This window comes from Podarcis erhardii (assembly GCF_964252035.2).
Source record: "Podarcis erhardii genome assembly, chromosome: 8".
Taxonomy (NCBI): domain Eukaryota; kingdom Metazoa; phylum Chordata; class Lepidosauria; order Squamata; family Lacertidae; genus Podarcis; species Podarcis erhardii.
Window position 1 is genome coordinate 23,931,326 of NC_138499.1, and position 15,333 is coordinate 23,946,658.

Consider the following 15,333-nt stretch of genomic DNA (forward strand, 5'->3'; position numbering starts at 1 on the left):
ATACACAGAAAGAAGATGGCAACGTTAACTGTTTCAACATGAAGTATGTTGAAAGAGATAATGATAAAGTTAATACGAGATTTCATAAGAAAGGGGCAGAGAGAACAAGCCAGAAGAAATATTTTCCAAAAAAAAAGTTCTGTCACAGCATGGAAGTATGGTTCCAAATTGCCTGTGCTTTTCCATTACTAGAATGAAATTAATTACAGCGGTATCCATCCCATACGAACCCAAGTGATATAAACCAGACACTAAAACGCCTACTCTCCCCCCTTCTGAGTACTTTAAGTTGCTGCCAGATGATCTTGTGAGAAATGGAGGGCATTCTTTCTTTGTTGAATTTGGATCTTCAGGGGAGCCTGTGCTAAGAGGCGTGTAGGAGGGTTTGGAGTGAGTAGGTTAAGAGTACCAAACATCTTTCTATTCCCTTGGTGTTTGATATCTGAAGCTCTTCTGTGCATTGTTCATTGAAATATACTCAATTTCACCGCTAGGGGACATCAAAGATTCATCTTCGAAAAATACTTCACAAAAGCTTGGGGGGGGGGGAACCTGAACTAGTGCTTTTAGGCTATTCAGTGCATCTGTAAACTTAACATCGTAGGTTCATGCTTCAGCCTTGCCTGCCAACTATAGCCAATGAGTATTTAATATTTAAAATGTGTTTCCTTTGGCTATCAGTTATAACTTATGGCTCTGAGAAGTCTTTGTTTCAATGAGATCATGTTAAAGACCTGGAAGGCAAGAAGAAGCTGGCTCATCAGGACTAAGTTATGACTTCTTTCTTTGTCTCCCTAGCAGCTCAGCTGGCTTAGCACACATAGGAGGACATTTGCTGGAAATAAGAATATTCAGCATAGCTCTGGAAACACAAGTATTCCAATAAGTTGGGGTGTCATTAGGTTGCTGACAAATCCCAGGCTTGTTGCTTCCTTGTGGTGATAGGATGAATAGAATAACCTAACCATGGGCCTCCAGAACTCTGTGGAATATATCCTCTCATTTAGCGGGTGTTTTGCTGGTCTCTTAGAATTATAAAATAATAATACACTTTGGTTATCAGTAAAGTCAGGTTTTGATATCAGTTTCATTATAGTGTCAAAAGATTTGTCTTTGTTGGAATCATTACATTTGTAAAGTGCTATTCAACAGAGCTAGCATAGAAAGTGAATGGGCTTCTTAACCTGAGCTGTATCTTGATTGCAGTGAAAGTTTGGGTTGACTCTACAGTGGCAGCTTAGGAATAGTACTTAATTGGTTCCAGAGGTCCGTTCTTAACCTGAAACTGTACTTAACCTGAAGCACCACTTTAGCTAATGGGGCCTCCTGCTGCTGCCGCGTGTGATTTCTGTTCTCATCCTGAACCAAAGTTCTTAACCCAAGATAATATTTCTGGGTTAGCGGAGTCTGTAACCTGAAGCGTATGTCACCTGAAGCGTATGTAACCCAAGGTACCACTGTAGTTGTCTGGTTGTTTGAATGTGAAGCTGGGATTTGAGGCATTTAGAGACTCAGTACTGTTCACTTATGTTGATGAATTTCATCATAATCCCCCACAGGTATGGAAGGGTGGGCAAGAAGGATGCCAGACTGGATGAAGGGCTTATTTTTTCCTCTGAGAGCGCAAGCCCCCTTGAATGGAGTTGGGCTACTTCTGAATAAACATGAAAGGATTGCACTGTCAGCCTCTGCTAACAATAAAATAAAATCTGATTTTGTTGTTTACTACCAAAGTGTTAACATGCACAAATCCACAGGGATCTTGGATGTTCAATTTCTGTTTTGTATGGAGAAATAAATATAAATTACAGGCTATTATGGCCACTATGAAAATTAACTTGAAGCAAATCTACTAATCTCGGCGCAAAGGAGACTATGTGAGTTAAGAAAATAAATGGCAGACAGCCAACCCATGAGCAGAGATAGGAATAAGGGCATAATCAGGAGCAGGGATTCAGAATTAATACTTTAGTGAGACAGTGGAACCCTTTGATACGACTTACTATTCACCTCTCACTTTTCCATAGCCCAAAGTAAGTTTCCACAGGATTAAATTATTAGCTTTTAAACCATCCGTATTTTCACATATCACTAAAGGAGGGGCAGAGCCTGGAAATCCTTAAAATTAACTCTCAAAGTTGATGACATGTGGAGAAATTAACTCTGATTACAAATGTCACCAGCACCGTTTCTTTTGCAGAGATATTTTGAATCTCAGCTGTTCTAGGCTGAATTGTTGGAGGTATTTATTCTGAATCAGTCAAATCCAGGGCAACTAAAGGCCATACCCTTATTGCATTCAAATTATGCCATGCCTCTTCAAGTTATGGAAAAAACCTTTTGCTCCTGTTTAACCCTAAACCTGATGGCATCTGCACCAGGATAGTTAAGAAAAGCCTGTTCAAAGAACAACTCCTCCATGGCAATGGAATGTACGTGCCCCTGCCAGACTGGTCGACGTTATTTTGAAGCCGAGGGGGTCATGCCAAAGAGTTGTTTGCTTAAAGGAGAGAGGGGGGAGGCTTGCCAGGAAGGGCAGATAAGAATTCTACACAGCACAATCGTCACCAAGGCAGCATTTACGCGTTGCTAAATGCATCACAATATAGGCGAACCAACCCCCTCCTCTTGCAGGTGATGGGAGCTGCAAGCAGCGTGGGCAACACCTGAAGGGTTCCTATCACCAACGCAAATCTTTGCAGCCGTCTAAACGCAGCGGGCTTTTTTGGGGGGAGACAAAGACCCTCAAGCTGTTTCCTAAGGGGCTAGGACTGGAGAGGGCGCTGTCGTCTGCAGACCCGGCCGGGCGGTCCTGCGCCCCCTCGAGGCTGAAAGTGAAGGCGAGGCGTTTTGGAAGGAACCGGTCGCCTGTCCACCGACGGGGAGATTTTCTCCCCCAGGTTAAACCACTTGTGTGCTCGTTGCTTCCGCGCGCCTCGCTTTATCCGGCTGGCTAGCCAAGCCGAGAGAAAGCCTTCGCCCCCAAGAAGACAAATGTTTGTTCATGGAGTCAAGGAGCCTTGTTTCCCCTGTGCACGGTCTGCAGCAGCTCCATAGCAACCCAGCTCGGCTGTGATAGCGCGCAATAACTAGGACAAGTTGTAAACGCCGAGCAATTCGTGCGTGCCCAGGCTTGGGCCCGCTGCAGTCTCTTTGCCCCGGGCCCGGCAGAAGTTATTTCCCCGGGCTCCCCTGAGGACCATGAGGCTTTAGCTCAGGCGCTTAGGCGGGATCACGAGCTATACAGAGGCAGTGCGCCCATCCTCACCATGCGGGAGAAGAAGCTCACCACGGGTATGTACTGCGGCCGGAGAGCATAGCAGACAATGAAGAGGATCGGATGTGCTCCGCTTTCATCCCGTCACAGTTCATGTTTCAGTGGGAGGGAGAGGGATGGTGAACGCTGGAAGGAAAAGACATTGTCAGCCAGCCAAGCCCCACAACCCTAAAGGGCATGTTCACAAGTGATGCTCAGAAGCGCTTTTTAGATTGCAATGCGTCAGGTGTGAACATGCACCCCAGGTGGAAAGAGCAATCTGCTCCCATGTTCCAAAAGCTCATACAAACGACAAATGACTTGGTTGTATGTATTGTCCAGTTACTGTTCCACATACTATTCCAATACAGTGGTACCTCAGGTTAAGTACTTAATTCGTTCCGTAGGTCCGTTCTTAACCTGAAACTGTTCTTAACCTGAAGCACCACTTTAGCTAATAGGGCCTCCTGCTGCCGCCGCGTCGCCTGAGCACGATTTCTGTTCTCATGCTGAAGCAAAGTTCTTAACCTGAAGCACTATTTCTGGGTTAGCGGGGTCTGTAACCTGAAGTGTCTGTAACCTGCAGCGTATGTAACCCGAGGTACCACTGTACACTATTCCATAGGGGAAATCCCCTGTTCACTCTTTAACATAGAGCGGTGCGCTTAAGGTAACTGAAATCAGTAGATTTTATATGTCCCAAATTCTGGGATTGTTGTACACTAATTTGGTAACATAGGCCTATCTTTTTATAAAGCTGCACAGTCATATATTTATTTACAAGTGCTAGCATGTTCTCTCCTGACAAACTCCTAAATTATGTAGCCTTCATTTTCTAATCTACAGGGTAAACTGAGTTGTACAGATAGTGACTTATTGCACAGGGTCAGATACTGAGGCTGTGCAGGGAAAAGCCTAGTTAGCAGGGGTAAATAAGGCCCTGCAGGTGTTGTTGCACCCAGTCTCATCATCTCAGTCATCATGACCAATGCTCAGGGATGTTGGAAGTTGTGGCCCATAGGTTAGCTGCACCTGTGACAGGTGTCTGTTTTAATAGTTCCTGGATTAGAGTCCAGTTCTGTATCCATTGTATCAGCCATTCAGGATTGCTTCTGTTAGCAGGATTCATCTAGGAGTTGAACCCATTAGATTTTGAATGCACTAAGTCCTAGACAAGGATTTAGTGAGTTCATAATCTATGGCGCTTGAAATGAGGATCATTCAACATGCATCGGGAAATGTTCTTAAAAGTCTTCTGCTTTTAATTTTGAAGCAATGACTCAAATTCTCAAGTGTCTGTGCATCTTATAGGTGGGTACTGCAGACTCATAAATTGGCCGATTCAGTTGTCATTTCCCTAAAGTATATTTCAGGAAACTATTGTTTTTAAAACCCTGGGGTTTTTTAATTGCTTAGGCCCACTACATGTTTTCACTCCTGTACATCAATTATTAGAATAATTCGTTAAAATTGGCCACTGGCTAGAAAACAAACTCATTCCAAAACAGTTCCTTTGCTTTTAGCAGCAGCTTCATATGCAGGAATCAGCAGGTGAAACTTTTTTTTGTGGGTGGTATATAGAGCTAATAAGCAGATGATATGTAAATATTTGCAAAACAAGCTGCTCTTACATATACAAGAAATGAGCTGATGATACTTACACACCCAAACATCCTGAAAAGGGCCCAGTGAGGTCCCCAATATGGGATAAGCCCCCCCAAATGATCTATATCTCCATCTCCTCCTTACTGTCCTTTACAAAAAGAAATATCAGTCTATCTTGCAAACAATATTATCTGGAATATATTTATTTTATTGTGAAATAGCTGCTTTTTTTGGATATGCCAATGGGTTTGGTTCTAAAATGTACATTGTTCTCAATATTTACAACTACATTTGCATAGTTAGTGATCACTGATCTCTGGTAAGATTAAAAACAAATGAAAAATGCTTTGGCTGAATAACTTTTATTTCCTTTCTCTTTTTGTGTTGTGTTTCAGTGCCCCCCAGCATAAGGGACGATGAGTTTGTAAGTAAACTTTTTTCCTCTCCTGCCCTCAATTTATAGATGAATCGGGTAGTTATTATAAATATAAATATGATATAAATATAATTGCTATATGTCATGCAATTTCTTAAGTGAAACAATAATGAAACAGAGGAGCAACAATCCCTCACACTTCACTCCCTATTAGTTAATCAAGAAAATTAACTTTTTATATCACAAGATAGGGGTGGAAATTGGAAAATATTTTTTTAAACATATTATTTCAAAATTATTATTATTTTCTTTATAATGGTGCACCTTTTCCTATGCATATTTTCCTGGAAGTAAGTCACATTGTGTCCAATAGAACTTACTCCTTAGTAAATTTGTATAGGATTAGACCCCAGCCGTAAGAAAATTCAAATTACAAAGCAGAGGGGATATTAATTTAAAAATTAGGACAAATTTCAAAACTAGGACAATAGGATAAATTGCATTATGGACTAATTAAACTAACAAAAGCATACTAATTTTCATTAATTAAAGGTTTGCCAGATATGCATTTAATTACTATACACATAAATGCAGTGCATTCCTATGCTTGTCTATTCAGAATTTCAGTGGGACTTAGTTCCAGTAAACATGTATAGGATTGCAACCTTAGGCACACATTTTTTTTAATTTTTAATTTTACCTGCCCTTCACCAGCAGGTCCCAGGTTACAGCAGTTTAAAGTTCAAAATTAAAAACAATTAAAACAGATTACAATCAGATTACTGTCACAGGAATAGGGTGGGCCCTGAAATAAGATAAGATAACAAAGGTTTAGGTTGTTACTGCCGCTGGAATGCTGCATGTTAACATCATCCATCATTTCCCTGAAACATGTAGCTCTCATACTGTTATTACATTGTGGCTTTAAGAGCTTGGCCAAGTCAACACTATCCAATTTTTCTTTTACCCACCCACTTTTTGGATAGGCTTAAATATAGTAAGGTTTTTCTTGCCCCTTTATCTTTGCAAGGCATAGATGGCATCACAAGGCGAGCAAGGCCCCATGAAAATTGACTTGCCTGTTCTTTGAGCCCTTTCCTCAGATAGCTAGGGATGTCAAAGAATTCCAATGAAAATGGAAAAGGACATGGAAATATCTACAGTTAAGAAGCGTCTATGGTAAGGAGTGGAAATCAGTCAAGTGAATACAATCAGTATTCACTCACATGTTTGTTGTGGTTTTTCTGAAGTCTGCAAATGATGAATAATTAACGTTTAAGTCATTTTTATGTTGTTTTGATGTTCCCTTTACATGGAAATGAATATGTTACATGAATAGTTATGTAACACATATAATTTATATTAAATAGCAGACAGTGAGATGAGTATGATAGCATTTGGCACAAACCCAACTGCAGAGGAGAGGAAACAGTAGATTAAGATGAATACAGGTCAGAATGGAAGTCTCTGCTGTCTTACATCCCTGAAGCTAGGAGAAGACATAGTCCATTTCTAGTGTTTTTATTTGTCTTGACTGCTAGCTCAAACTCAGGGCTCAGGCAAAAAATAGCATATTTATTTGGGAACAAGTGGTTGGTTCACCTCCAATGTTGATAAAATACTTGGTACATTTTGCCTCAGTTCTAGAAAGTTGGGATGGTTCCCTGTAGGCACAGCAAGGACTGATCCAGAATGTACTAAGTGCTGTATTATCAAAGGGCTCAAAGCACTCTGTTATTAAATCTGCCTGAGATGAGGACACAAAGACCCTTGGATGGGTTTTTAGGCAATAGGGAAGAGAAGGGAGGTAACAGTATCCCAAAATGCAGTCACTTCCAAATGACCTGTTTATTAAGCATTCATTCTGATTTGCAGAAAGATTAGATGACCTTGTGTCAAAGCAAGTGCTACTCACAATTCCAAGTGTATTTCCTCATCGCTTTTCTTATTGTAAGACTCCAGTCTTTTAGGGAAATGGATTTGTTGCACAAGACTTCCCAGGGACGTTTCCCATCAGTGTAACATAAAGTGTTAGCAATAACGTCCTCCTGTTGAATTTCTGTCATACAATTGTTAAAAGCAAACGTACTCCTACAAGATGGATCAAGGTTTCCCAGGATTGTTCTTTAGTCAGAAAAAAAAATTGTGTTTCTACCAGCACCAAGGGACAACAACTAAATCCAAAGATAAATAGAACCTTAAATTAGAAGTTTCAAGGCTTCAATTCAAAACATAATTGCTCAAATCTAATTCTTATGGAATTCAGAGTAACTTGTGAAACACATTAACGTGATATCTACAGCTGTTTTCATCTGAGAAGATTAAGCCTTAAACTGTAAGATGTGAATTGGGGCTGGCTCCCTCCAAAATCTGCTTTATTCCTTCCCTCCCCTTCTCTCTATTTCCCCCCTCTGATGCTGCCATTGTTGCAAGGGGAATAAAGGTGGATTTTTAAAAGCAGAATAACAATTAACAATCTATGAGGAAGTTTTGTTTATATTAAAAAGATAATTCCATTAATATGCTAAGTGCGTGAATAATGTAGTAAAATATCTTAATTGATACAATTTGTATATATTTCTTACCCCTATTTTAGTCCCCCAAATAACATGGTTATGGTAATATAAAAGCACATGTCTGCATATTTCTAAAGGGTTTCTAATTCCTGTATTAAGAAGTGATTTGTTTTATACAGCTCCCTGGAGACAGAAAATTCTGCAATTCTTGTTAATTTTTCAAATCCAGTCATCTGCAATGGGTTGATTTGAAAACTATCTGCATATAATGACTGAATAAACGTGAAATATGTCAGTTTATTGACTGTGGCCTGTTTCTAATAATTTTTCATGCAAAACACAACTAAACATTTAAGACACAGATCATTGCCTGTGTCAGTGTGCTGCTGTGTGAACCCCATTAATCTCAGAGGTTTACACAGAGATTGTTATGCTTTGAGATCATCATTATCTAATCACGTGAGAAACTGTGTTTGCAGTGGGGATGTCAAGGCCAGGATGGGGCTGTGGCGATTGTACCTAAATCCTGTTCTTGACATTCTGAAGTCAGTGGCCTGAGCGGGAAACTGCATGCTGAAAAGCATCAAACATAATGTTCTGCTGTCTTCTACCAGCTTGATCTCAAGACTAGACCTGGCTGAGCCTGGCTTTTTACTTCCTGCCAATCACAGGCTTATGCTTCACAGAGGCTCCTGTTCCCTTCTGAAATTGAAAGAGAGTGTTGAGAGCTACACATATGCAGCTCACAGTAGCTCACCAGGGCAGTGGCAGACTTTGGGCACTCAAATTTCAGCAGTGCCCGTGTGATGCCAAAATTTGGTTCTATATACTACGTGCTCTACATACTAAATTATAGTTGCAGTACCCCCAAGGCTTGACACTCAGTGTGACACGGACCAGTGGCACTCCCCTAAATCTGCCTCTGACCAGGGTAGGCCCTATCCTCAATCTTAAGATAGCTAGTTTGGGAACACCCTGTGCAAACCTCTAAATCCCAGCATCTGGCACCATTGTGGTCCAGATGTTTTTAGATAGGTATGAGAAATTGAAATAGGAAGATGAATATGGTTGCCTTCTGATAAGAATTCCAATGTCCTTTATTTTAAAGGTAGTTATTTTCAGGCGGAGGTGGGTCATTTCTCTGAACGGATTGTCTGGAGAAACATGCCTTAATTCTAGTCATTGGGAGAAAGACTGTTGGTTGGGTGGTAGAACACATGCTTTGAATGTAGAAGGCCCCTGGAAAGCCCTGATTCCTTTTGTTATAAGGATCAGGTAGCAAGGACAGACCTGTTCTAGAGACCCTGAGAACTTCCAGATGTGGACAGTTTAGGAGCACTCAATCATATAACACCGGTCCTGAAAGACCTACACTGGCTCCCAGTACGTTTCCCAGCACAATTGAAAGTGTTGGTGCTGACCTTTAAAGCCCTAAATGGCCTCGTCCCAGTATACCTGAAGGAGCGTCTCCACCCCCATCGTTCAGCCCGGACACTGAGGTCCAGCTCCGAGGGCCTTCTGGCTGTTCCCTCGCTGCGAGAAGCCAAGTTACAGGGAACCAGGCAGAGGGCCTTCTCGGTAGTGGCGCCTGCCCTGTGGAATGCCTTCCCATCAGATGTCAAAGAAATAAACAACTACCTGACATTTAGAAGACATTTGAAGGCAGTCCTGTTTAGGGAAGTTTTTAATGTGTGACATTTTAATGTATTTTTAATCTTTGTTTTAAGCTGTCCAGAGTGGCTGGGGAAACCCAGCCAGATTGGTGGGGTATAAATAAATAATAGTAATCATCATCATCATCATTAGGGCTAGCCAGTCCAAGGCATTTTGCTCCCTGAGGCAGAGGACAAGATGGTGCTAAGAGAGAGGAGCAGCTGAGGGGCTCAAAAGGGATAGGGGCTGCTGCTGCACCCCCCCAAACAACCATATCCTAAGGATCAAGCCATTTCCGTCTTTTCTTCTTTTAGCTGGGATAGGAACTGTTCTGTCACACTTCTAATAGTCACTAAGTGAGTAGCCCCCCCACCCTTTCCTCAACCCCAAATGATTGAGGGAGGCATGATTTTCATTGAGACCATTGTGTGTGGGGAAAGGGTATTTAAATACACCTGTCTCCCTCACTGCATTCCCCTTCACAATTGCCCCCTACTTCAGAGGGGCAGAGGAGAAAGGTATCAGGGCAATTCTATTTGAAGAGCGAAGAGTTAAAGTGATGAAGGTGATTCCTAGAGAGGAGAGGCAGACCACAGAGAATGAAAATGGCTAGAGCAATCTATGCAACAGTTGTGTGAGGGAATTGCACAGCTACCGCATTGAGTTAAAAATGGAAACAGAAGATGGAAACATGAGAGGAGAGGCCACAAATGGAAATGAGAAGTCACAGCAAAAGAAGAATGGATGCAAAAGCTTATGGAATATGCAGAAATGGCAAAACTTACCGGGAAAATAAGAACTCAAGTTAACAAACTTTTTATAAAGGAATGGAAATGGTTTATTGAATATTTACAAAAAGATCTGTAAACAGTTAAGAACATTGACAGGAATATTGTAATAACCTGCAGTTTCATGAATATATATTTAAAGTAGATGAATAAATGAGCAAATTAAGCTAATTTGAATATGCAGTAAATATTAAAAATAAATTTAAGGAACCACAGAAAGAGGGGGAAGGAAGTCAAGTTTTGAAATGTTAAAATGACTATAAAATTATTGAAATGTATAGAATTGAAAATCATAAAATAATTAAATAATAAAAAAGAAACCATGAGAGGAGAATCTTTCATAAAATGTGAGTGAACAAGGTAGTAGTAAATGTTCCGTAGTAAATGTCCAGTAAGCAGCTGCTGGCCTTATATTAAGCCAGATAATTTATCCTTCTAATCTAGTATGGTTTAGTCTGACAATACTGAATGGACAAACAGTCTCACCTGGTGTGGCAGCCTCCTATGTACCTGTAAAGAGAGTTGAAAACAATTCACAAACAGCAAACTGACAGTATGGAAATTGCCAACCCCTCTAAGAAGGCAGTAATTTCCACTCCAACCTACATTTATCACAATCGGCACTCTTTCTGTTGAACCAAATTTCACGTTATTAGTTTTGCTGCCAACTGTTGAATGTAAATTATATAACTTACATTTGTTTCATAGACATCTGAAAGCAGCCCTGTTTCCGGAAGCTTTTAATATTTGATGTTTCGTTGTGCTCTTTTATATTTTGTTGAAAGATGCCGAGTGGGACTGGGGCAACCCAGTGAGATGGGCAAGGTACAAAAATAAATTATTGTTATTGTTATTATTCAGTGTAAAGGAAATGTAAAAGCAGTTTTATAAAAATAATTAACCGCATCTAGTTTGCAGACTTGAAACAACAATGTGAACAAATCCAAATCATATTTAACTGATTTCCATTCCTGACCACAGAAGAACATGCACGCTGCAGCAATTTCTGCTACCTTTTAATTCTCCAACATCCCTACTCCTGTTAGATGTAAACTGTTCTTTCTTCATCACATCACATAGTTTTGTTCTTTTTGGCTCTTGCAGGAGGATTATTTAGCAACCGATGATATGCTTGTAGACTTCTTTAATGAATTCTTGAATCTCCCCGTAAGTATGTTGATATAAACTTTTCCTTAAACACTTGAGGTGAATATTAAGTGGTTTATGAGATAAAATAGGGTAATAGGGTGACGTCTGTATTCTTGAAGTGGAATAGGTGAAGTGGAATAGCCCCTCCCGCTTGCCTCCAGGCCACAGCAGATTCTAAACTGCATTTCCGAAGTGTGAGCACACATAGTTGGTTGCCCATGAAAATATCGCAGAGAGAATGTTGACTTTGTAAGAATTATCTCATGCGGGAAACCCCAATGGGTTTCGAGGTCGAGAGAACAATGCTACAATGCATGTCAAAGCAACAAAATGGAAAGTGGCTGTTGAGAAACCCTGACCTCATCATAATTTGATTTTCTCAGGAGAGTTTTCTCTTGTCAACATTAATGTGGTTAATGTGAACATTTTTATATTTCCAGTTTGACTCTCCTGCAGCTCATCACACAAGTTACTCGGGAAGAATGTGACGCCCCTGTTAAAACACCATTACAATTTGGCCTTTTATCTTTGTTGTGCTTATGCAGCGGTTGCCTAGAAACAGGGCCCAGGTGTAAGCATTACTATGTAGGCAAGAGGTTAAATTAAAGAATAGCATTGGGCTGAATGTCATCTACCCCAGGAAGCATGTGCTTAAGGAGAAAGAATTGTTGCTAGCCTACATAGATGCTAGAAGTGTTCATTTGACAAAACTAACCATTACATTGTGGTTTTTGTATAATGGGGGATTTCAGTGGTATGGTGGTTGTTGGATGGTCAACTTCTAAGGGGCAGAAGAATGGCACTTCTTGCATAGAAATTACATCAGAATGTAAATAATAATAATAATTAATAATAATAATAATTTGTTTATACCCCGCCCATCTGGCTGAGTTTCCCCAGCCACTCTGGGCGGCTTCCAATCAAGTGTTAAAAACAATACAGCATTAAATATTAAAAACTCCCCTAAACAGGGCTGCCTTCAGATGTCTTTTAAAGATAAGATAGCTGCTTATTTCCTTCACATCTGAAGGGAGGGCGTTCCACAGGGTGGGCGCCATTACCGAAAAGGCCCTCTGTCTGGTTCCCTGTAACCTCACTTCTCGCAATGAGGGAACTGCCAGAAGGCCCTCGGCTCTGGATCTCAGTGTCCGGGCTGAACAATGGGGGTGGAGATGCTCCTTCAGGTATACATATAGATCTTTTTAGTAAATTTATTCATAATCATGGCTTGAACATAATGCTAAGACAGGGTTTGTTTAGCCAGGTGGCTTAACTGGGGAGGAGATCAAAGCCCTTTGGCTCCTCCCTTGGTTTTTGGTTCATTGGGGCATGTCAGCTAAGCCAAGGTTTGTCTTAGTGTGTTGTCTAAACCTGGGATTATGGTTGAGGTCTCTCTTCCTTAACCACAATCTGTACCCAAGGTTCCTCATATGTTTACTGGTCATGATTAAGAAAGGGAGACCTTAACCATGATCCCATGTGTAGATGATACAGTGAGCCAAACCTTGGCTTAGTTGGCATCCCACACTGACCTAAAAAGCCCGGGCAGGAGGAAAGTGAATGTAAGCTCCTCTTTGGGAGCCAGCATATTCATGTAGTCACAGTAAGCCATACACCAGGGGGCAAAGATGGATTAATTCCCCCAACCATCAACCAAGTGATTCGCACTGTTCTACTCATATGTTCAGCCGTGCTTGTGCAATGCTTTGGGATGCAAAATGTGAGTCGTCTCCTCCAATACCACTGAACCCTTTTGCATGTGTGAGGCCCAGTTCAGAAGAGTGAAGTCAGTTGTTGAATTCTAGAATGTGACTTTGATTAACTTAGTAGTTTGGTGCTAATCATACTGGCAAAGGCAATTGGTTGTTTCATTCCATTCCTGTATATATCGCGTAAATGATTGGTGGTGAAGCATCCAAAATGACAATACAATTTATATTTAAAACATTGTTATTGGCATCTTTTTTACTACATTAAAGGAACCAGATGTTTTCAATTTAGCTAATTGGAATGCATGTTGGAAAATGGGCCCTTGGGCTCTACAGCTAGGGACTGAATTAAAAATAGATACAAGTGATTAATTAATGTTATCCTTGGTTAGTTTTCTATGTAAATATTGTACAACTAAAATTATCTAGTGTCTATTCAAATAGCTCCAGATTATGGAATTTACGTGCTTCATTTGCATGCTCATATAAACTAGCAAGGGTTCGACGATTGGGAATTAGAAGTTAATCCTTTATTGTTATTATTTGTGTTTCCCTCCTCTTTAAATAACTGCAGGAAACTTTAAAATCTTACGTTGCAAAGACTGTATAATTAGGTTCTTGCTGACCCAAAGTTAAGAAATGTCAAAATAACATAAACAAGAAGGGAGGGGAAGGAGGCTCGAAGCAGCCTCCTATTGGTGGCAGAACCAGGAGGTGGAGGAGGTAGAGCCACCAGCTACCAGATGCCTATAACCACTGTCAACCACTGTTGACAGTGCATGGAAGATCTTCCTAGTAAGTTTAGAAGGTGAAAGGCAGGGGGATGTGGAATCTGTGGGTCTCCAGGTGTAGCTAGGCTCCAGCTCCCCTCAGCCCCAGGCATCATGGTGAAGGGTCAGGGATTATGGGAACTGGGGGTGTCCAGCAACATCTGGAGGCCCACAGATTCCATATCCCTGGTGAAGGGTCACAATCTCAGAATGTTCTAAAGCAAAACCTAATGCCATCAACAAAAATTCAGCTAGAAACCCATCCAGAATGCAAATTATTACATCACATGGGTTGAAAGGAATAGAAAGAAAGTCCGATCCTATACAAGCCTACTCAAATGTAAGTCCCACTGAACTCCAGAGAACTTGCAACCAGGTGCGTAAGCAGCTGGACTTCCAGCTTCAGGAACATCCACCAATACACAGCTGTACTGCAACCTATGATAATTATTCTATTTTAATCTTTACGTTTTGTTGTTGTAGACCTTTGCAGAGCCAATTAAGTTTAATCCTGACTTTGGCGTTTTTGAAGTTGCTAACGATGCCCCCCAGCGTCTGGAAAACCAGCTGAAAAAGATGTTGCGTGAAAAGAAACCCCGGAATCCCATTTACGATGTCATAAGGCCAGCAAAGCAAGAAATTCCAGACCTCAGACCTGTTCCCCCTCCCCCACCAGTGTTAAATTTTGACCCAACTTATTCAACAATGGTAAGTTGATGATTGGTGCTGTTATTTTTATTATTGTTCTTATGCATTTAAGAGGTATTAACCCAATATGATGTGCTATATATTAGCAATTCCAAAATCTTTATCCAGTTGGTGGGGTCCCGTGTTTAGCCAATTGGTGGCTTTAGGAAGGCAGGGCTGGGGCATCAAATTTTGGCTTTGCTCAGGGTGCCATATTACCAAGGGCTGCCCCTGGCATGATCATAGAGCCTGCCTTTTCCTGACCTATTATGTTTACAGTTTTATGTATTAAGCTTTGCACACACCACTGGAGGAATGCATGGAAATGAAAATTGGCACTGGTGGACACGATCTCACCCCCTCCTTTCAAGCTTTCATATACATTTGCTGCGTGATAAGGGCTTTTTCTTCAATAGGATGGCTGCCCTTATAATCTGCTTAACAACAACAACAGCAAAATACTTTCAGTGCAATGCCAAATACGCTTACAAAGGAATAAACCCCAGTGAACACATAAACATGCATAGTATTGCTGTATTATTAAATTTAGAACATAACTTTGGACGTTTGTTTTCCCTTAGCATGATAAATCTGACTTTGGCATATCATCTTTTCTCAGGAACACTGCAGACAAAAGGCTGGAATTTGTTTCAGCTGAACATAAATAATTACAAATTTATTTTCTTACATCCAGAAAAATTGGCCAAAATAAAGAAGCGGTCTTCAGTCTTTCCAGAAACCATTATCAGTAAACCATAGGAGGCATATTCTAACAGGAGAAGAACGGCCATCCTTTGCCTCTGCAAAAAGTATTATGTGATCCA

The 15,333-nt window shown here is 40.8% G+C and overlaps 2 protein-coding genes across 2 annotated transcripts in view; one reads left to right on the forward strand and one right to left on the reverse strand.

Annotated features, from left to right (window-relative positions):
• POLR2K (RNA polymerase II, I and III subunit K) overlaps positions 1–15,333 on the reverse strand; it is a 245,521-nt gene that overhangs the window by 17,055 nt on the left and 213,133 nt on the right. The gene's annotated exons all lie outside the window — the stretch shown is intronic.
• The window catches only part of RGS22 (regulator of G protein signaling 22), a 75,340-nt gene continuing 62,726 nt past the window's right edge, over positions 2,720–15,333 (forward strand). Inside the window, exons 1-4 of the mRNA XM_081873990.1 lie at positions 2,720–3,294; positions 5,257–5,285; positions 11,299–11,361; positions 14,306–14,530. Of these exons, the coding sequence (XP_081730116.1) occupies positions 3,270–3,294; positions 5,257–5,285; positions 11,299–11,361; positions 14,306–14,530 (342 nt within the window). The 5' untranslated portion in view covers positions 2,720–3,269. The remainder of the gene's footprint in view (positions 3,295–5,256; positions 5,286–11,298; positions 11,362–14,305; positions 14,531–15,333) is intronic.